This window comes from Neovison vison, chromosome 11, assembly GCF_020171115.1.
Source record: "Neovison vison isolate M4711 chromosome 11, ASM_NN_V1, whole genome shotgun sequence".
Lineage (NCBI taxonomy): Eukaryota > Metazoa > Chordata > Mammalia > Carnivora > Mustelidae > Neogale > Neogale vison.
The window spans coordinates 7,046,506-7,069,034 of NC_058101.1; the positions used below are offsets into that span (position 1 = coordinate 7,046,506).

At 49.2% G+C, this 22,529-nt stretch overlaps 1 protein-coding gene across 1 annotated transcript in view; it reads left to right on the plus strand.

Annotated features, from left to right (window-relative positions):
- The first annotated feature begins 3,394 nt into the window (after positions 1–3,394).
- PPEF2 (protein phosphatase with EF-hand domain 2) overlaps positions 3,395–22,529 on the plus strand; it is a 28,566-nt gene continuing 9,431 nt past the window's right edge. Inside the window, exons 1-11 of the mRNA XM_044268205.1 lie at positions 3,395–3,449; positions 8,364–8,491; positions 8,620–8,677; positions 9,565–9,740; positions 10,684–10,798; positions 11,622–11,668; positions 13,103–13,269; positions 13,713–13,749; positions 13,840–13,989; positions 18,469–18,807; positions 21,879–22,064. Coding sequence (XP_044124140.1) covers positions 3,395–3,449; positions 8,364–8,491; positions 8,620–8,677; positions 9,565–9,740; positions 10,684–10,798; positions 11,622–11,668; positions 13,103–13,269; positions 13,713–13,749; positions 13,840–13,989; positions 18,469–18,807; positions 21,879–22,064 — 1,458 coding nt within the window. The remainder of the gene's footprint in view (positions 3,450–8,363; positions 8,492–8,619; positions 8,678–9,564; positions 9,741–10,683; positions 10,799–11,621; positions 11,669–13,102; positions 13,270–13,712; positions 13,750–13,839; positions 13,990–18,468; positions 18,808–21,878; positions 22,065–22,529) is intronic.

Genomic DNA, 22,529 nt, shown 5'->3' on the forward strand with positions numbered 1-22,529 from the left:
GGACATCGTGACCTGGGCAGGAGCCGAGAGTCTGGCGCTCAGCCGTCGGAGCCACCCAGGCACCCACCAACATTTTTTTTTTTTTTAATGAAAATGTCAGATACAGATGATGCTAAGTCAAATCCTAGAAGGGCAGGGGTCTCACTTAGGTGCTGAAGATGAGCTATTCACCTGAAAAGACGGCTCCGCCGGGGAATCACTAGCAGGAAAAGTGGCTAGTCCTTACGGGAAGGTGTCGGTTCAACTATCTGAGACTACATCAGCCTCCTGTCCACGTTTGGTTTGATGAACCTTTCATTTTTGCCCTTGAGAAGCATTTTAGTTCTCCTTTCCATTCATTTTTCCTAGTGACTTCTAGAATGTTCTTTACAGATCTGTCATTGTACCATTTTTTTTCTGTTAAGGCAACCATATCTGACACCTCTTTAGTCAGAGCCACTTCCTAATTTCTTTCTTATATGGAAACATTTTTATTTTATTTTATTTTTTTTTATTCATTTATTTGAGAGAGAGAGACAGTGAGAGAGAGCACGATGGAGGAGAAGGTGAGAGAGCGAAGCAGACTCCCCATAGAGCTGGGAGCCTGACGCGGGGCTCGATCCCGGGACTCCAGGATCACGCCCTGAGCCGAAGGCAGTCGTCCAACCAACTGAGCCACCCAGGCGTCCCATTATGTATCAGAGAGAGAGGGCGAGAGAGCAAGCACAGGCAGACAGAGTGGCAGGCAGAGGCAGAGGGAGAAGCAGGCTCCCTGCAGAGCAAGGAGCCCGATGTGGGACTCGATCCCAGGACACTGGGATCATGACCTGAGCCAAAGGCAGCTGCTTAACCAACTGAGCCACCCAGGCGTCCCATGGAAATATTTTTAGAAAATATGATTGATTGATTTTTAATTATCAAAGTTATAATAAAACTGTGTAAGTTAAAAATGAAAGTTTGTCACATCAGCCCATCCCCCAGAGATAATCACTATTAACAGTTTGGTATGTGCTATTTGATTTTACATTTACTGACATATTTTTATATAGATGAGATCATAGTAAGCATACTGATCTGCAATTTGCTTTTCTTCATGTAATGATTTATCTTGGGAATATTTTCATACCATACATATACATTTGCCTTGTTCTTTGTCATGGCTGAATACTCTTCCATTCAACTACTAATCTACCATGATGCATTTTCTTAATTCTGTACTGATAAAATACTTAAGCTGGTTATTATTTGGGGAAGAGAGAGCATGAGCAGGAATGGGGGAAGGGCAGAGGGACAGGGAGATTTCTGAGCACACGCCCCACTGGGCACAGAGCCCCCACTCAGGGCCTCACGTGGGGCTCGATCTCATGACCCTGTGATTGGGACCTTATAAGGACTTATCCCATCCTTTGATCACCACTCTCATGACTTCACCTAAACCTAATGACCTTCCAAAAGCCCAACTTCCAAATACCATCACATTGAGAGTTAAGACTTTAATTTGTTAATTTATGGGGGACACATTCAGTTCGTAGCAGTGATGTATTAAGATAGCATGTCTTTTACTGCCTCCTAAATTTAAGCCAGGGGTATGTTTTTGGCTACTGATTTTTTTTTAGATTTTTTTTTTTAAGATTTTATTTATTTATTTAACGGAGAGAGAGAGATCACAAGTAGGCATAGAGCCGGCAGAGAGAGGGAAGCAGGCTCCCTGCAGAGCAGGGAGCCCGATGCGGGGCTTTCATCCACGGGACCCTGAGATCATGACCTGAGCCGAAGGCAGAGGCTTGACCCCCTGAGCCACCCAGGCACCCCTGGCTACTGATATTTTAAAATAAATACATCAGATCCAATCTAACAACATATATTTGTTCTACCACATATTAAAAACACTTTAAATAACTTATTTATTAATGTTTATTGAATTCCTGCCACATGTCAGACCCATGCTGATTTCTAGAGATATAATGATGCATTTGCTTATACACAGCCTTTGCGCTCAAAGAACTGATAGTCTAATGGTAGAGAGATGCAAAATAGGAAACTATGTTATTGCAGAGATGGGGACATGAATAGGATATTCAGGAGCTCACAGGAGGGGCCTGTCAAAGTGGCTTCCCTAAGCTGATACCCAAAGTGAGCCTTAAGGAAACCAGTAAAGTTGGGGCACCTGGGTGGCTCAGTGGGTTAAAGCCTCTGCCTTCGGCTCAGGTCATGATCTCAGGGTCCTGGGATTGAGCCCCGCATCCAGCTCTCTGCTCAGCGGGGAGCCTGCTCTCCTCTCCCCTCTGCTGCCTCTCCATCTACTTGTGACCTCTCTCTCTCTGTAAAATAAATAAATAAAATCTTAAAAAAAAAAAAAAAGAATCAGTAAAGTTAGCCAAGTTAACCAAGAAGGGTAGGATAGGAAGATTATTCCAAGTCCGAACAAAAACCATCGGTCATGGTGGTCAAAGAGCAGAGTGTGAAGAAAGGGGAGAAGAGAGATGAAGCCGGCAGGGTAAGCTCTTAGGGAGATGAGTTCCGTTTGTGGTAAACCAGGGCAGCCCGGTGACGGCTTAGCAGGAAGGTGAGTATGTGGGGTTGACGTATATGGATAATGTGGGCTGGAGTTACAGATTTGAGAGGTGGGAAGTGGTAGTTGTGGATTGATTCACTCATCCAGGGACCATGTTCCAAGTGAAGAGACCTGACATTTGAGGCCAGATGGCAAATAGAAATGGACATTTAAAAGACAGAGAAAAGTGAGCTCAAGTAGGAGAGAGATAGTCAGAGAGGTAGAGCAAAGGCAAGGGTGTCCGGCATTGTGGAAACCCAAGGAATAGCGTTTTGATCAAGGCAGGGCTTGTGGAAACAGATGGTTTTGTGGTTTGGGTAAGGTCAGGACTGAGAAGACGAAGCCATTGGAGACAACAGCACGAAAGGTTTTGATCGATAGGTAAGATGAAAAAATGGTGTGGAGAGGATTTAAGGAGAAAATATGTCGTCTACTCACAAGAGAAGTCTGAATGAGAAGACAAGGGGGACCGGCTGGAAGCTGGAGAGATGCAGGACTCAAAGGATGATGAGCATGAACAGCTCTGAGATGGGAAGGGAGGAGACTTCAGGATGTTTCTAGACTGAAAAGGAAAAGCTCGCAGAAAGGCTGGAAACTTGGGAGAGAGGTGAGAGACCAGAGGAGTTTTCAAAGGGAGGAACACTCATACACAGACACTGCAGAGGCGGGGAAAGTACTCTCCGATGATAGTCTCGTGGTTTTTACGATGTGGGAGACGAGGCCCATAGATAACTTGGTCTATCTGAACTAATATTCTGTCTGAAATCCCTTCTTTCAGAGTCCCGCTTCCTTTTGTCAGCAAACAACTCGTTCTCCGTCCGACCTGCTATCTGTGTCCCAGAGAAGCCTTGAACCTACACTATGGGAAGTGGTACCTCAACCCAACATCACTTTGCTTTCCAGAACGCAGAGAATGGTATGTGTTTCCCATCCCCCAAAGCAGCTGTCGGTATCCCAAAGCCTACACTGGCTAGAGAGGGGCTTCTCAGAATGGAAGAAGGAACCATTATAGTTCTCCTCGGGCAACTCTTGAAAATCAGCTTCTCCTCCTTATGACGAGACCACCAGAATGTCGGCTGACTATCGTAGGAGCTGATGAACTGTATTTGACCGAGTTAAAGTGTACTGAGGAGTCAGTGTTGTCCTCGAGGGGTTATCCCAAATTATACATGCACCAGTCAATGAAAACCCGTTGGGCAATTAACAGATGAAGGAACATTTCAGGTAGAGGCTTCGGTGTGTACAAGGGTCATGAGGTAGAAAAGGACAAGTCATATTCGAGGAACTGAATGGTCTGATGCAAACGAGAGGGAGGACGGCATGACACGGGGCTGTCGAGGTAGGCAGAGCCCAGATCACTCAGGGTCTGTAGGGTTTTAACGTTATCCTAAAGGCGTGAAGAACCATTGAAGAATTCAAAATAGGAAGCTTAGCGTAACATACACACATTTAAAGATTTAAAGACCTCCGGCTTCTGTGAAGGAGGGATCAGAGGGAGTAAGGGTAGAAGGAGGAACAGTCCAGAAGCCACTAAAGTCGTCTAAGCAGAAGATGATGATACCTCGGTCCAGAGTCTGGGCAGCAGAGATGGAGGGACGAGGGTGAAGCCCAACAATGTCCAGGAGGTCGAAGTGACGGGATCCAACTGTGGGTGTGTGGGGTGAGGGAGAGGAATGGATCAAGAATGACTTCCACGGGGGCGCCCGGGGGGCTCAGTCATTAAGCATCTGCCTTCGGCTCTGGTCATGATCCCAGGGTCCTGGATCGAGCCCTGCGTCGGGCTCTCTGCGCAGTGGGGAGCCTGCTTCTCCCTCTCCCACTCCCCCTGCTTGTGTTCCCTCTCTTGCTCTGTCTCTTTCTGTCAAATAAATAAGTTTTTTTTTAAAAAATCTTAAAAAAAAAAAAAAAGAATGATGTCCACTTTCCTGGCTAGCAAGACAGGGCAGGAATTAATGCCAGTGACTGACATCAAGACCGCGGAGGAGAACCAAGTCTGACTAGAGGGAACACGAGGCTCTCGTCCATGTTAGGGTTGAGGCATCCACGAGACATGCAGGTAGAAGTACCGAGAAGGTGGTGCCTATTCACATCGGCATTTTGGAGGCCAGTGGGCTGGAGAGACATGACCTAGAAGGCATCAGAATGTTATGTGGTCGCTGAGACCATGGGGCCCCTGAAGTACCCTGGACGGAGAGTGAAGACAGATCAGAGATCAGAGCTTAGGACAGAGCCATAAAGGGCTCCGGGACTTGAGCACCAGGTCCAAGAGCACAAGTCAGCAAAGGAGGCTGCGGAGAGGCAGCCAGAGCTGTAGGAGGAAAGCAAGGGGAATAGCGACAACCCTCGTTTGTCTTGGCTTCAGCATCTCTGGAAGCTCGTGGCTTCCTTGCTGTCTCGCTTCACAATGTGTCCCAGGGTCATTTTGCACCTTCTTGGCCCCAGGAGTAGCTGCTACTTTATTAGGGTGTGGAACGTTCATTACTTCCTGGTTGGCCTATACCTTTCTATACCTTTTCAGTGAACAAACCCAGAAAACATGTATTATTTGGGAGAAAAAAACCCACCATGAGTAATTTATATTCAGAAACACAACATTTTTACTTAACAGCCTCGATATTATATCTATCACTTTATTAAAAATCTTTTTTCCTAGTGACATTAAAATAGTGTTATTTACTCTATCCTATTATGTATAAATAATAGTTTCAGAATACTAACAATGGTATTATAAACAATGTGATCCCTGAAAATTCTTTAAGATTTCTTTGCAGTTCATTTTGTCCTTTGGATACATTCTAGGGAATGTACAAATTATTGTACTAGGGATGTACAAATTATTGAATTCTCAAGTCGTTTGAAATAACGCCTGTCTGTGTTCCTAACTTATGTAAGGTTAGATTCACTTGTTTAACATTCGTTATTTTGAGAGAGAGAGAGAGAAGGAGAGCGCATGTGTGCGTTGTGGGGGAGGGGAAAAGGCGGAGGGAGAGAGAATGTTGAGCAGGCTCAGTGCTCAGCTTGGAGACGGACACTGGCTCAATCTCACTACTCTGAGATTATTACTGAGCCCAAATCAAGACTTGAATGCTTAACTGACTGAACCACCCAGACACCCCTAAACTTTTGCTTTTTATCTTTGGGGATTGATGTACTTTTCAGTTTGCTTTAAATTTGTTTTATAACTTTGTAAAGCATTTATATAATTCCTGTCCCAGTTATCTGTTGCTGCATAACAAACTATCCCAAAACTTAGTGGCTTAGGACGACCATTTTTTCTGTCCGTGATTTTGTGGGTCTGGAATTTGCAAAGGGCCCAGTTGGTGGTTTGTCCATGATTCTCTGGGTAGCTGGGCCTGGAGGCTCTTGATCTTTTTTTTTTTTTTTTTAAGATTTTATTTTTTTAAAATTTTTTATTTCTTTTCAGCCTAACAGTATTCTTTGTTTTTGCACCACACCCAGTGCTCCATGCAATCCGTGCCCCCCCTAATACCCACCACCTGGCTCCCCCAACCTTCCACCCCCCGCCCCTTTAAGATTTTATTTTTTTATTAGAGGAAGAGAACACATGAGCAGGTGGGAGAGCCAGAGGGAGAGGTAGAAGCGGACTCTCCCTGAGCAGGGAGCCCGACACCGGCCTGAATCCCAGGGCCCTGAGATCATGACCTGAACCAAAGGCAGATGCTTAACTGACTGAGCCGCCCAGATACCCCTAGAGATTTTAATTGTAATCTCAGCACCCAGCATGGAGCTCAAACTCCCAGCCCTGAGACCAAGAGTTGCGTGCTCTTGGGGTGCCTGGCTGGCTCAGTTGGTGGAACATGTGACTTTGGATCTCAGGGTTGTGAGTTCCAGCCCCACACTGGGCATGGAGCCTACTTTAAAAAAAAAAAAAAAAAAAAAGGAAGGAAAAAAAAAGACAAAAGAAGAGTCGCATGCTCTACTGACTACGCCAGCCAGGCACCCCTGGAGGCTTGCTTCTACAACAGCTGTTTATTTGCTGCCTGGTGCCTTGGTGCCCCCGGGGGGCCCTGCCTTTCTCCATGTGGTTGCCTCACTCTTAACACGGGGTCTGAACCGCCAGGCCCATCTGTAACTTGTACCCTTGGGTCTAGCACACAAAGCTGGAGCAAAAGGAGCCCCCGTGTGTTAGATTGTTCTATTGGGAAGGAGGGGGTGGAGGGTCTTGGACTCTCCTGCACCCCACGGCCCCCGTCTCTCAGCTGAAGGGCACCCAGCCCCGTGACAGGCCTGGGCGGGAGAGAAAGGTAAGAAGGAGGCATCGCGGGCTCTCTCAGCCCTAAGCAGTCGAGCAAGACGGAGATAGAAATGCATCTAGTTGGCAGCCCTTGCCTGCAGAGGTTGAAGCAAGGTGTTAGCCAAGAACGTTGTCACAGAGCCGGGGTGGCCCCGATACTCCCCGGCATCGCTTCCCCGTCGCTGCATATGAGAATCCTGGGCGGAGCTCGTGAAACCTGGAGGTCCCTGGGTGCCCGGCAGAGAGTCTAGTGCCGTAGGTCTCGGCGACGTCCAGGTGGCCGTGCTTCCCTTCGGTTTCTAGAGGGTCTGTAGCCCTCACTCCGGACGTTGCCTTCACTGCTCCGAACACGGATTTACAGAGATCAGACTGTAGAGCGTCAGCCTTATCTCTTAGGGTTTGGTAAGTGCCTTTCAGAAGTAGCTACGGTTTGACATTTTGGGTCATAGGAAGTCACGTTCGGCTCTGCTTACGTTCCTCCCTGGTTCTCCTTTCCCACCCCCCCCAGCGACGTTCCTCCTAGAGAAATCAGCCCCAATTCTATTAGCTCCCTAATGCAAGCTAAATATGTTAAATCAATCTGTCTACTGCTCACGAGGTTGACCTGAATTAACCTGCAGGGTTTCCTTTTTAATCCCGCTTTATCCACAAATACTCCATTCATCACCGCTGGCACATTCAGGCCCAGGAGCTTAAGAAGAACCTCGCTATTTATGTGAGCAGCTGCTCTCTTCTCCTGACCCCGGGGCCTGAAGCTCACGGGAAGAAGGAAGCTCCCCGCGGCACCCCGTGGACGCGGTCACCCGCCACAGGACGGGGCAGAAGAAGCCCAAAAACAGTTCTGACAGTCAGTGCTGTCCCCCAAGTAGCACGACTGACGGGGACACTGGCAGCCTGCGGGGCTGTCACACGTCTGGGCAAAGCAAGCACACAGCCCAGCAAGCACCTGCTGCCACCCCGCACTGCAGGCGGTCGTCTGTGCTCGTTGTTTGTTTTCCCCAGTCCCCTAGTCCATCCCGCTTTCCAGATGGGGACACTGAGTCCCAGGAAGGTAAAATTCCTGGGAAGCCACATAGCCAGTGAGGGCATTTCCAGGCCTAGAACCCAGGACATCTGCTATCCATTATAATGTCACAGTGTCCCCCCCAGTCTGTTATTATAATGTCACAGTGTCCCCCCCAGTCTGTTATTATAATGTCACAGTGTCCCCCACCTTCCACCCCCGCATTATCTCACTCTTCAAGGATGCCTCGAGCTTAAAACCTCCCCAGGTTGCGTTTCTTGAGAATCCTGGCAATCCAACCTTTCCACCTCTACAGTTAGCGTTGTCGGCAAAAAGTAGGAATGCCACTAAACCTCCGATGATAGTATGACCACGAAGTAAGGATGAGGGCGGGGTGGGGGTGGGAACGGGGAACGGAGCCTCCTAGCCAGTGGTCAGGCAAATCCTCCCTACCGGCGGCAATGGCTGGCTCTTTCCCATCATCACAGTTACGTGTAGGAGAGGGGCCCTTCGCCTCCCCGCTGGCCCGGGGAGTCCCGGCTCACAGGTTCGCTCCTGCATCCCTGTCACAGCCTTCCGGGCGGCAGCCCTCATCCAGAGATGGTACCGGCGCTACATGGCGCGCCTGGAGATGAGGCGACACTGCACCTGGCGCATCTTCCAGTCCATAGAGTACGCCGGACAGCAGGACCAGGTCAAGGTGCGCGGGATGGGGGGCGGAGTCACCCGCGCTCTGTCTTCAGCCCAGGGGCCCCGGGGGTGCGGCTGATCGGGAGCCCCCCCACCTTTGCACTCATCTCTGAAGCCGAGTCTCTGCTTCTCCTGCAGCTCCATGACTTCTTCAGCTACCTTGTGGATCACTTTACCCCCAGCAGCAACCACGAGCGTGAGTAGAGCTGTCATGCAGCACATCCTCCTGTCTCGGCGTCGTAGATCTCAGACGGAAGGGGGTGGCAGAGGGAACACAGACCCGGTGACAGCCAGGGAGCGAGCCAGGAGGTTGACAAATCAGTGGCAGCTTCTGGGTTCTCCCAGGAGCACACCTAGAGGCAAGAATTTGGGTGCAAGGAGCTTATTTGTTAAATGCAGGAAGCAGTGGGGGGTGGGTGGGAGTGGGGAAGGAATTCAGGGAAGGGAAACCCGGCAATGAAGTGTGTGGAGGAGGGGGTGCTACTAAGCCAGCAACTCAGTGTGCCTGGGAAACAGTGCAAAATGCATGCCTTGGAATGACCCCCTGGAAGATGGCAACTAGAGGCTCCATATGTCAACTCCCGAGGCTCCCTGGTTGAAGGCTGCCTGGGCAGGGGGGATCGGAAAGGTTGTTAATTCCGCAGCGTTTCTGGCCTGCCGAGCTCCCAGTCCAGAGATGGCAGAGGCTGGAGGTGGACTCTTGCCTGGAGGGCCCTGAAGTTCTAAGGGCTTCTGCCACATTCACTGCATGCCCCAGAAATGCCTGTGAGCTTCCCCCAACCTCACCAAGGCTTTTCCTTTTGCTTTTGCTTACAAGCCTCGGCTCCTAAATTTCTGTTCTTTCTAAGTCTGACAAATCGCCATCTTTTAAAATAAAAGTCAAAGGGAATTGACATAAAAGCATAACTTCTTCCTCCCGCCCATGTGAATCTGTTGTCACTTTCCCGTCCCCTTCTCCTCTCTGGCGTCGGAGCTGATGCCCGCCTGGCGCGCTCCACGTCCAGCATCGTCCAGGGAACCACTGTGTTGCCCATGGACGGCCCATCTGATCGCAAGCTGGCCTCCCCTCTCTGTCCTGACCAGGGGACTTCCTGAACCGCATGTTCACTGAGGAGAGATTCCCCCAGGACGCTGAGATGGAGAAGCCCAGTGACTACGAATCCATAGAGGTCCCAGACAATTACACAGGACCACACCTTTCCTTCCCACTCCTTCCTGACCACGCGACGGCCCTGGTGGAAGCTTTCAGACTGAAACAAGTAAGCTCACTCGGGGGCACCTGCGTCTCCACCAACTCCACGTGGGACGTAGAGGGAGGCCAGACCCAACGCAGAAGGAGTAGTTCTGGGTTTAGGGTGTTGGTGTCATGGCGCCACTAGAGAGAGTCTGTGCCCCCTTTGCTTGGCCAGAACCTTGCACAAGTCAAGAAGCCAGTTTTTATGCACTGAAAGCCTCACCTCCGAACCATGTAATCTTTCTTTGTTCGTACATCCCACAGACCATTACTGAGCACTGCTGTGTGCGGGCCCTGTTCTGGGCACGGGGCACCACAGCAGTGAGCTAGACAGACAGAAATTCCCGCCCTCACAGGGCTCATGTTCCAGCGGGGAGACAGACAACTGATAACAAAATAACAACAAATAAGTAGTTCTGGAGTATATTAGAAGGCAAGTAGAGCTGTGTGAAAGAATAAACCAAGTTTTAGGTAGGAGAGATGCCAGTTTATAGAGTCATCTTGGAAGGCGCCATGGAAAAGGTGATTTCCAAGCCAAGGTCAAAGGTGGTGAGGAGATGAGCCGTGGGATGTCTCCAGAAAAATGTTCTAGGTGGAGAGAACCGATGGAAAGGCCACGTGGCAGGACCCTGCTTGGATGGTTTGGGGACCTCAGGGAGGCAGCTGTGGCTGGTGAGGAGGGGTCAGGGAGGACAGGGGATGCAGGAACAGGGGATGGATGGTGGAAGGCAGGGAAGGCTCTGGTGGAGCTGGCAGAAGAGAGGAAACCAGCTCAGTGTTTGGAGATGACGGGAAGCAGGAAGCGGAGCAGAAGATGGGTGAAGAAGAGAGGACCCAGGCATGGGGTCCTGGGGTCCCAGGGTCCCTCTTGGGGTCTCGGGTGACTGGAGTCAGCAGGCGGGGAAAGCGAGGCGCAGGTGGCGGCAGGGGTGTCAACACCGCTCTGTCTCCCCCCTCCACCCCCGCAGCAGCTGCACGCTCGCTACGTCTTGAACCTTCTGCACGAGACCAGGAAACACCTGGTGCAGCTGCCGAACATCAACCGGGTCTCCACCCGGTACAGCGAGGAGGTCACGGTGTGCGGTAAGCGCGGCCGGAGCTGGCTGCACCGGCTGGACGAGAGCCAGAGAGCAGGACCCGGAGGGGTGGGGCGGGAGGGGCGCTGTGGACAGCGCTCGCGCATGCGCCCGAGTGTGCGGAAACAGGCGGTGCAGGTGCCGCGAAGGGCTGCGGGGCCAGAGAGCTGGACTCTGCTTTCCCAGGCCATGCGACCCCTTCCACCCACAGAGGGTCTCCTGCCAGACAGAAATGCCGTCTGTCGAGATTCTTCCCACGTCCTGAGGTTCTCATTCATGTTGACACACCTGGTGGGGACCGATGTCCCCGTCGTGGGGGATGCGGACTATAGGACACCCCATTGTCACCTGGCTCTCCAGGCCCACACGCAACCTGCACTTGGGTCTTGCTTGCCCTGGAGTGTTCTTAAAATTTTTAAATTAATTTCCAACGTTTGAAGGTTGGAGGATTTCCTATTAAAATACAGATTCCCAACATCTGTTGAAAATTCTCCTAACCCGGGCCCATAAGTGAGGGACGGTTTCCGACCTCGGGTCGGGCAGGACTCTCTCCAGGTCTCACTGGACTGGGCAGCCCCGCCCTGTTCTGTCCTAGCTTTGCTTCCTTCACCCTTTATGATAATCATGTAGAAAGCCAGCACTGTGTTTTCTGATTTCAATATCAACTGTCCCTGAGCAGGGGAAATTAATATTTATCCCTGTCTTACATACAGAAAAATGAGTGACCATCGCTTTGTCAGATTTTTCTGGGTATTTCCCTTTTTGTAGTAAAAATTAGACCCAGTGGTAAGGACCCATAGAAACTGATGTTCTCTTTCTATCTTTGTTAGGAGACTTACATGGCCAGCTGGATGACTTAATATTTATATTTTATAAGGTAGGAACGTGTAAGATCCTGTCTTGCTCTAAGGCTTACTCTGGAAGTCCAAATACAGTATCTATTAAACAAATGTTTAAGTATTGCTTGGATTTTTTAAGTATTATTTTAAATTATTAAAAAAAGAATACACAGTAGCAAATACATAATATAAAAGATAGCACTGTATTATATTTTAGTATGCTTTTGTAAACTGTTTTAAAAATCTAGGGTTAATAGGGGTGCCTGGGTGGCTCAGTCGTTAAGCGTCTGCCTTCAGCTCAGGTCATGGTCCTGGGGTTCTGAGTTCGAGTCCCCCATTGGGCTCCCTGCTCAGTGGGAAGCCTGCTTCTCCCTCTCCCACTCTCCCTGCTTGTATTCCCTTTCTTGCTATCTCTCTCTCTGTCTAATAAATAAATAAATAAAATCTTTTTTTAAAAAGATCCGAGGTTAGTATAGAGAACGAATTATTATTTAGTGATTGATTTCCTTTTTCCCAAATAAAGAAAATTGGGGCGCCTGGGTGGCTCCGTCAGTTAAGTGTCTGCCTTCAGCTCAGGTCATGATCTCAGGGTCCTGGGATCGAGTCCCACATTGGACTCCATGCTTCTTGCTCAGCTGCTTCTTCCTCTGCCTCTCCGCTCCCCCTCCCCCATCTTGTGCCCTCTCTCTCTTGCTCACTCACTCTCAAAATAGAAACAAAATCTTAAAAAAAAAAAGGTTATTATCAAAGCACCTGAAAGCTATTTTCCTATCCATTTTTAGTTATAAAATGTAGAACATGTAACAACATACATGAATGTTCTACTAATTCAATGTTACTTTATATATACTATGCTTCCCAAAGCATCTTCCTACTTAATGTTTTGTTTAATCCTGAGGAATCTGACAGCTGCTTGTTGTTATTACTAAAGATATTGTGGCCAGGAGCCCCTGGGTGGCTCAGTAGGTTGAGTGTCTGACTCTTGATGTGGCTCAGGTCATGGCTTCTGGGTTATGGGATTGAGCCCCGAGTTGGGCTCTGCACTCAGTGGGGAGTCCGCTTAAGATTCTCTCTCGGCCTCCCCTGTCCCTTCCCCTGCTCATGGGTGTGTGTGCTCTCTCTCTCTCAAATAAATGAAAACATCTTAAAAAAAAAAAAAAAAAAGATGCTGTGGCCAAAGCTTAAAACTGGCTTTTGGATCACGAGTTTAGCGTCCTTTGACCATACCACATGGCAAGACTCTGGCTTTGTAAAAAGCACTTATTTTGATGAAGATGTCAAAACCTCAGCCCTGCTAGAAAGGAACTATAAAACCAGTAGAAAATACTTCCAGCTTTAGTTGACAATTCACATTTGCAGGAGAGCCAGAAAACACAGAATTGGCGTTCAATCTGACATTAACTGTCAAATACACAGCAGCTCGTCCTGATTTCCTATTCCTTCCCTTTGATGCTGTTGTTCTCATGGCGAAGAATGGCCTCCCGTCACCAGAGAGGGCCTACGTCTTTAACGGTGACTTCGTGGATCGAGGCAAGGATTCAGTCGAGATCCTGATGGTTCTTTTCGCCTTCATGTTGGTCTACCCAAAAGAGTTCCATCTTAACCGAGGAAACCATGAGGACTATATGGTGAACTTACGGTAACAAACTAAACACGCTTGGGTATTTGATGTTTACTTGTGATTACATAAAAAGTTATTCTCTTAGAGCTTCTGAGGTGTTAGGTGCCTTTTAAAAGCACTTTTCCAACTTTATAAAGGAATACACAATGTCTGGTGTTTAAAGTATTTCTTTAAAACTTACACGTTATTCTACTCCTAATAAAACCATCAAATGTTTCCCACATATCCATACTCTTTAGAAAAGGTAAGAAATACAGATAAACAAAAGGATGAGAATAAAAATATGCCATGATTTCCTGAACTGAGATAATGTTACAATTGTAAGCGTTTTGGCCATTATTCCTCAGTCTCTTTTCTGTGTATTTAAGTATATGTATATAGAATATGAATTTTTATAAACATTAAGCTATAGCATGACTGTTGTCACTGATACAGTATCTGTTTTTTGCTTCTAAATCTAGATATGGCTTTACCAAGGAAGTGATGCATAAATATAAGGTGGGCGGCCTTTAAAAGCAAAAATTTCTTAGTTCAGATATGTGGAGTGTATCATTCGAGACTTAGTATCTTCCTAATATCATTTTCCAGATACATGGCAAGAAAATACTAAAAATACTGCAGGATGTTTTCTGTTGGCTTCCTCTGGCCACTCTGGTTGATGAGAAAGTCCTGATTCTTCATGGCGGAGTGTCAGACATGACTGACCTGGAGCTTTTGGCTAAACTAGACAGGCACAAGGTACTGACTGAGTAATGAAGTAGTGCGTGTTTCACCATAATTTAACCCAGTTAATAATAAGAGCAACCCAGTTGGTAATAATTTAATCCAGTCTCACGGGCACATAAAACAAATGTTGTCTTGCATGCTGACTCCGGGTCACTAATAGGGCCATTAAGAGAAGTCATTAAACCAGTCAAAGGAGAAAGATTAGGGGTCCACATCTGGGGGCAAGGAGCAAGTATGCTGTGATCCATTATGATGTTTGCTGTGGACGCGAGAGTGGGGAGTGGACAAATAGAAGGGAGAGTCTTCTATTTGCCATCCCTGATCTAGACAGCTCTAATACCCCGCCAGCACTCTCGTGGAGAGCCTCCATTTCTCAAATAACTCAGTTAAACTCAACCAATGTGTGAGAGTGCCTACTTCATGCAGGGAGGATACTCCTGGCAGATAGATGGAGATCAATTCCAAATTAAACTCAACAGCTATGGTTTTTTTTTTAAGAATTTATTTATTTAACAGAGAGAGACAGAGAGATCACAAGCAGGCAGAGAGGCAGGCAGAGAGAGAGGGGGAAGCAGGCTCCTTGCTGAGCAGAGAGCCCGATGGGGGACTCAATGTGGGGCTCGATCCCAAGACCCTGAGATCATGACCTGAGCCTAAGGCAGAGGCTTAAACCCACTGTGCCAGCCAGGCACCCCAACAGCTGTGTTTAAAGTGCTTACTTTGTGCAGGGAAAGTGGTAGGGGAGAGGCAGAGATAACCGGAGATGCTGCCTCCCGAGGGAGTTCACAAGCACCAGCAGGAGGAGGGAATGAGAGACGAAATCCACTGACCTCCAATATGCACGTCTCTATTTTCTGCTGCACCTTGGAAGTAAAAATTTAGAAAGCACAGATTTCATTTTCTTTTAATCACAGACTCTTGTACTTGAATGGTGTCTTAGGGTTTCTATCCTCCGACTCCCCGTTCCCACACACAGGAATCCCTACTGCAATATCCTTGACAACATTCATCCAAGCAGTTCCAAAGAGAACTCTTTACCACGAAGCCAGTGTGTTTTGGGCTAATTAATCTAAGTCTGTATTATATGAGACATAAATGAAAGAGCATGGCTTGGGAGTCAGACAAACCTGGGTTTGAACCTTGGAGCATGCACGTCACCGCAGCTGGTAAGGCAGCTTCATTTTACTAGATTATCCAAGAACCAAGCCTTCTTATGTCTTGTTACTCTGCTCTCCTTAGGGTGTCTTTTCCCATGCCTCATCTTTGCAGGCCAAGATAGCTTGCACCACATCTGTGTTCCAAGCAATAGGGTAGAGGAAGGAAGTGGGGAAGAATATTCCTGCCCTTTAAAGACCCAGGGAAGAAGTTGCAGACATCTCTTCTGCTCTCGTGCCATTGTTGAGAAAATAGTTCCATGACTACACCTTGTCGGAAGGGAGGAAGGAAATGCAATCTTCTTTCTGGTATGCCTAGCACAAAAGTTGGGGTTTCCATTCCTATGGCAAAGAAGGGGAAAATAGGTCTGGGAGAGTGGTAGTCTGCCACACAGATACTGAAGCAGGGAAATATGTTCTTTTTCCCTTGAGTAGGCATTGGCAAGTGGTTACACCATGGCCCATGCAGATGGATAGATATGGGAAAAAATTCTCTTTCTCTTACTTATAGAATATTACCTTGAAAAAGTTATTTATTATAACTTCAGTTTCTGAATGTATCCTATAGGAATATGAATGACTATATGTTAGATGTTTGGAGGATTAAATGAACATGTGTGTGCGTGTGCTTTACAAAATTTGAACTTAAGTGGAAATGGTATTAACTGCCTTTGGCTGAAGTGACAGAAAACTTCAATGACAATGGCTTAGTGATTATCTCTTCCTTCTGTAAATAAACACTGGAAGCAAGCAGTCCAGGGCTGGTAGAGTAACACCACAAAGTCACTAGCCCACTCTGCTTCTTCCTGCCTTCTTGTTGCTCCCCCATGTGGCATCATGGCCCACTGTGGCTACCCGAGCTCCAGCCATTGTGACCATGTTCCAGCAGCATAAATTAGAGAGTAGAAGAAAGGCATGTTTCTTCCCTTTAAGGACATTCAGATGTACACAAAATTTTTGTTCCTATTTCTGTTCAGAATTTTGTCATATGTTAACATTTAGCTGAAAGGCAGGTTGGAAGGTGTATTTTTCATTGCAGGTAGCATCTGTAAGAATCTGGGTTTCTATTTCTAAGGCAGAAGAGTGGACAGGTGTTAGGTAGCCACACTCTGCCTTGGTGTGTCCCTGTTGCTCCCCAAATTTCCATGCACACCCTGCTTTCCACACATAGAGCCATGTTCATCCCCTTCCCTGTGGAGTCCACACTCCATTAGTCTCATGCAATAATTGCGTCCAGTCCAGGGTTTCTGGATTCGAGTCCTATCTGTCAAGGTCTGGCTATGGCTCCTTGTGGTCTAGTTACTGTAAGATGAGATGCATGTTCCTGCACCCACAGACTCAGTATTGGAAGGGGAAAGGGTAACTCCTTGGCAGAGGTGGAAGAGGGGGTGCCTGCAGCATTTTCAACAGCTTCCTCCAAAAATCCTCATTATAAATCCCGTCTCTGCTTCTCCATAATCTCAACTGTTTCATGTTCTTCATGGAGGAGAGGGGCCCAAGAGACCTAAAACTAGCTCTTTGTACGTCCTTTGTCAATTCTGCATGATGTCTTGTACCTCACTTTTTTTTTAATTCAAACATTCTGTTCTGTATCTATGTTGGAGGGAGAGACAGCAAGTTACATAAAAGCAGATGATCTCATGGGAAGATTCACATTTAATGCATACAGGAGAAGTAGGGACTTTGGCGAGTTTTGCTGAAGAATGGTTTCTTTTCTGTAGCTTAGCCAAAAGCTACTTTCCTAATAGTTGGTTTGCAAAGCTCTGGGGAAGGGGGGTGTCACCATCTGTACTGAGTGCAGGGACAAGCACAAAAGTAGGAGCCCCAGAGTCAGCTATCTGGATTCAGTCCTGATAATGTTTCAGTGACCCTGTGCCTCCTGTTTCTCATCTGGAATATAAATGAGGATCTCATGGGGGTGGGGGGTGGAGGGGGACGCTAATCAATGAATTCCTGTAAAACCATGAATGAAGATGCAGTCTCATAGCAGTGGCATGAACCAGTGAATTCATGGTAAGTGCCCAGCATAGCGCCTAATTAAAAAGGGCTCAATACATAGAAGCTCTGTTATTCTCCTTAAATATCATTTATCGATGCCTCTTGACGGCAGATAATAACATCCTTAAAATAAAGTCACCCAAGGGTGGACAGGGGTGGGACTACTTGTCTGGCCCTCAATCAGAGTTGCAACAAGGAGAGAGGAGGAGGGGCTTACTAGTCCATTCACGCCGTGGTGGCCTTTCACTCTCCATGCTGGGGCTCAGCCACCTAGGAAGTCATTAGGGCTTGTCCAGAGTTAGAGAACACCTCTGTTCTGTTCTCTTCCATCTGGATTCCTCTTGAAACATCATGCAGGTTCGGCTGACCTTCTCTGAGTGTCCTTTGTCCTTGCCCTAGGCCAGTCCACACCAAGACATGGCTTCCTTGGATCACAGTCCTTAAATCGATGTACAGAAAGTTCTCATTCTTTGATCATGCACGTGCAGAGAGCTCCCGTTGTGGCCCAGACCTCTGTCGTTGTTATCCTTGCAATGTTGTGTCCCTGGTTTCCACTGTGGCACTCAGGCAGGCCAGGAATGGTTGCCAGATGCCACAGCTCTGCTCCGTGGCCTGACCCCTCTGTTGCCCGGGATCAGAATTCTTTCAGCTCGTGATTCCATAGTCAACCTGGTCCCCGTACCGTGATGCCTCTGAGTCAGCGACAGGGGCCACACTCTCTCTGGCCAAAAGAATCTCTCCAGTTAGGTCCAGGCTGAAGAGGGGTGCGCCCACCACCTCCTTCCTCAACAGGGAAGAGCATTCCTGTGGAGGCCCAGAAGCGCTGCGTCTCCCCCCGCAGCGCACCAAGCGTTTCCTGTTCCCGCGTTTCTCACGTTTCTCGCGGCTGCACGTCCTCTCCTCTGGCTGAACCACAGGGAGCTCCACGCAGGCTCACCTGCACCGACGCAACTCTCGGGGCTCCTACAGGAAACCGGGGCCGCGCTTGGGATTTCTCGGCTTACCTGCGGTGGGAGACCGGGTTCTAGGCATGGCCAGTGGGTCACAGATCCGAACTTTTGTAAGATTCCGTCTATATGAAATGCTAGAAAGAGGAAACACAGACCCACGGAAAATGCAGGCCCGCGGATGACGCCGGACCACCGCGGCGGTGTCCGACTGCCCGGCCTTTCCGGAGGCTTCCCCGGGCCCGGAGCGCCCGCCGCTGGGGGCCGGACCGGCGCCGGAGTGTGGCCCCCGCGCGGGGCGCTGACCTGGGAGGACGGGGCGGGGGGGGGGGCACCCAAGCAGCCTCCTCCGGGGGCGTCCCAGCGTCTGCATCTTCTCTGGACGTTTTCAGATCGTCTCCACCCTGAGGCGCAAAACGAGAAAGGAGAAGGGGAAACCGGCTCCGAAGAAGGCGGGCGCGGCGCGGCCCACCCCGTGGTTCCTGCCCCTGCGCGCGGGCTCCGGCGGGGCGCCCCGAGCCGGCCGCTCCTCCAGCCTCCCGTGCGGCGGCCCCGCGGCTCCGGACCCGGCCCGGCGGGCGCGGCGCTCCGTGGACCTGGCGCTGCCCGGGTGCCCGCAGCAGGGGGGCAGCGCGCCGAGCGGGGCGCAGGGGGAGCCGGAGCCAGCCGCGCCCGAGGCCGCCTCGGAAGCCCGCGAGCCGCCCGAGCCCACCCGGGAGGAGTGGAAGCAGGTGGGTGGGGGCGCGGGGCCGCTCCGGGCAGGGGGGCGGCGGGAGGCGCTTTCGGGAACCGGAGCGGGTCTGTTCCCTCCACGTAAATGAGGGCATTTCCCCACCTCCTGCCTCCCCTGGGGCGGGGACCCCCCGGAGGGTGTCGGTGTTCGCCTCACAGCCCCCCGGGCTAGTTTCACAGAGGAGGGGGCGCTGCGCGGTGGGCTCTGCGACCCGAGGAAACCCGGTTTAGTGACCCGCCTCCCTGGGGCGGGCGCGGGGTGGGGGCGGTAACCAGGACCTGACTGGAGGCCGTTGTGATGTTTTGTTTTGTTTTTAATTTGAGAGACAGAGATCACAAGCAGGCAGAGAGGCAGGCCGGGGGTGGGGGAGCAGACTCCCTGCTGAGCAGAGAGCCCGATGCGGGGCTCGATCCCAGGACCCTGAGATCATGATCTGAGCCGAAGGCAGAGGCTTTAACCCTCTGAGCCACCCAGGCACCCCTGATTCTGATTTTGTTTTGTTTTGTTTTTTTTGATTGTGTTATGTTCGTCACCGTACAGTACAGCATTAGTATTTGATGCAGTGTCCCAGGATCCATTGTTTGCCTCTAACTCCCAGTGCTCCCTGCGCTCTGTGCCCTCCTAATTCCCACCACCAGGCTCACCCATCCCCTCACCCCTCCCCTCTGAAACCTTCAGTTTGTTTCCCGGAGTCCACAGTCTCTCACGGTTCGTCTCCCCCTCCAATTTCCGCCCCTTCGTTTTCCCCTTCCTTCTCCTAATGTCCTCCATGCTACTCCTTATGAGTCACAAATAAGTGAAACCATATGATAATTGACTCTCTCTGCTTGACTTATTTCACTCAGCATCATCTCTTCCAGTTCCGTCCATGTTGCTACAAAAGTTGGGTATTCGTCCTTTCTGATGGAGGCATCATACTCCATAGTGTATATGGACCACATCTTCCTTATCCGTTCGTCCATTGAAGGGCATCTCGGCTGTCATTGTGGACATTGCTGCTTTGTTTTGTTTTGTTTTTTAAGATTTTTTATTTATTTATTTGATAGACAGAGAGAGATCACAAGTAGGCAGAGAGGCAGGCAGAGAGAGAGGGGGAAGCAGGCTCCCTGCTAAGCAGAGAGCCCGATGCGGGGCTCGATCCCAGGACCCTGAGATCATGACCTGAGCCAAAGGCAGAGGCTTAAACCACTGAGCCACCCAGGCGCCCCCTGCTTTGTTTTGTTTTTAATGTGTCTGAAAGATGGCTACTGTAGCTCCAGGCCGGACGGGTTAGGTGAGCAGCTCCTGTGGACCTCTGTTACCAGGCAATGAAAGGCTTTTCCAGAATCTCCAGACGTGTGTCACAGAGCCGTCCCCCACTGCAGGGGAGACTGGGAAAGCAAGGGTTCAGTGAGGCCCATCATCGGAGTTCTGTTCGCTGGAAGGAAGAGGAAGAGGAATACAGAGTAGGCCCTCGCAGCGTTGGCCCAACCAGGACCCTGGCAGCTGCATGGAGGGCACGTTTGGGGGGGGGGGCCAAGGCTGGGGGTGGGGGCTTAGAATCCATGTGGGAGATCACGTGGTAAGCTTGTGTTTGTAGCACTATGGGAACTTGCTAGTGTTCAACCATTTCTGACCTATAATCCTGGCTGTGGGTTTTTTTTTTTTTTAACGGTTCATCCAGTAACGAAAAGGAGAGAATTCAGAATTAGGTAAGAGCTAAAATTAGCAGATTGCAGATTGATTGGATGGTTGGTGTTGAGAAAAAGGAGTTGCAGCTGACTCCGAGGCGGGAAACCTCAGGGAGAAAGATGGCGCGCTCCCTGAGCTATCCATCCATGATGTTGATGGGTTTCAACACCAACGTAGAACAAACTTTTAAAGTAAATGCAAATCTCTCCTTTTGCAAAATGTGACTCAGTAATAATGTTCCCATATTTATGAATCAAATGCATTTTTCCCTCAAAAGTACATTTAGAAAGTCTTGGGTGTCAACAACCAAAATACACCCATTATTTAATGTAAATTATAGAAGATTGGCCATCAGTGTTTTCCTGAATAGTAACAAAAGGGCAGAACCTGAATTGCTAGACAGTTGTTCAGCTCTTCTGCAAATTCTTTTGAGAGAATTCTCTTCTGCGATGACTTGAAGAACTGAAGCATTTGATCGTACTTTCCCAGGACCACAGCTGGGGCCTTCTGATGGCTGCATGAGAGATCATGTTGCCAGGCCCACGACTTCTGCCTTCTCTTTAGGACAACCGTCCAGGAGACCAGACACTCTTCAGCTAACTGAAGATTTCTCCCAGAGCCACTCGCTTGTTAGGTGGTTTATATGCCAAGCTTTTATTTAAGATTTATCTCTCCAAGAAAGTGGGTAACATGCTTGTCAAACAGCATGCATATATACACCCTCCTCTGAGTAATAAAAAATTCTGGAACCTCAGGGGTTCAAAATATAAGCATACGTCAGGGCACCTGGGTAGCTCAGTCAATTACGTGTCTTCAGCTCAGGTCATGATCTCAGAGTCCTGGGATCGAGTCCTGAGTTGGGCTCCCTGCCCAGTGGGGAGCCTACTTCTCTCTCTCCCTCTGCCTCTCCCCCAGCCTGTGCTCGCTCTCTTTGTCTGACAAATAAATAAATAAAATCTTTTAGGGGCACCGGGGTGCCTCAGTGGGTTAAGCCTCTGCCTTCAGCTCAGATCATGATCTCAGGGTCCTGGGATCAAGTCCTGCATCAGGCTCTCTGCTCAGCAGGGAGCCTGCTTCCCCCTCTCTCTCTGCCTGCCTCTCTGCCTATTTGTGATCTCTGATAAATGAAATCTTAAAAAAATATATATGCATATATGTGTGTATATGTGTATATATGTACATATATAACATATACATACAGATATGTACATATATGTATATAAGCACATATCGAATATTGATCCCATGGACAATTACTCACTTTTATGCAAATATTTGTATCCTCTTCTTCCTCTCCTCATCCGCCTTTCACTCCTCCTCCTTCTCTTCCCGTCTTCATGGAATGACTCAGAATCTCTGTCTAGATTTTAGGGAAGCAACATCTCTTGGTCTCTGCAGGTGGTCGATATCCTGTGGAGCGATCCCATGGCCCAGGACGGCTGCAAGGCCAACACCGTGCGAGGAGGAGGCTGTTATTTTGGCCCTAATGTGACAGAACAGTTGCTGCAGAAATACAACCTGCAGTTCCTGATCCGCTCCCACGAGTGCAAACCGGAGGGCTACGAGTTCTGCCACAGCCGCAAGGTAGGCGCCGGCTGGGCCGTGGCGCGGGAGTGCTCCCTCCTGCTCCTCCCGGCCTGGGCGAGCACAGTCAGCCCCGCCCCCCTGCTCAGGCAACCAGGTCCTTTACAGTCACTTACCCTTGACTTTCACAGCCCCTTTATTTATTTATTTACTTTATCTTATTTTTTTAAAATGGCAAATGCTTTCAAAGTGAGTTGTTTTATTTTTAAATATTTTATTTTTATTTATTTGAGAGAGAGAGCGAGCGGGGATGGGGAAGGGGAGAGGGAGAACCAGGCTCCCTGCTGAGCAGGGACCCCCCCCTTGCCCCACCCTCAAGGCTGGGCTGGATCCCAGGACCCTGGGATCATGACCCAGCGGAAGGCAGACGAGCAACGACTGAGCCGCCCAGGCGCCCCTCGCAGCCTCTTTGACCCTCAGAGTCCGGTTGCTGCTGCCACTCAGCCATCCCTTGAGAGAACAGAG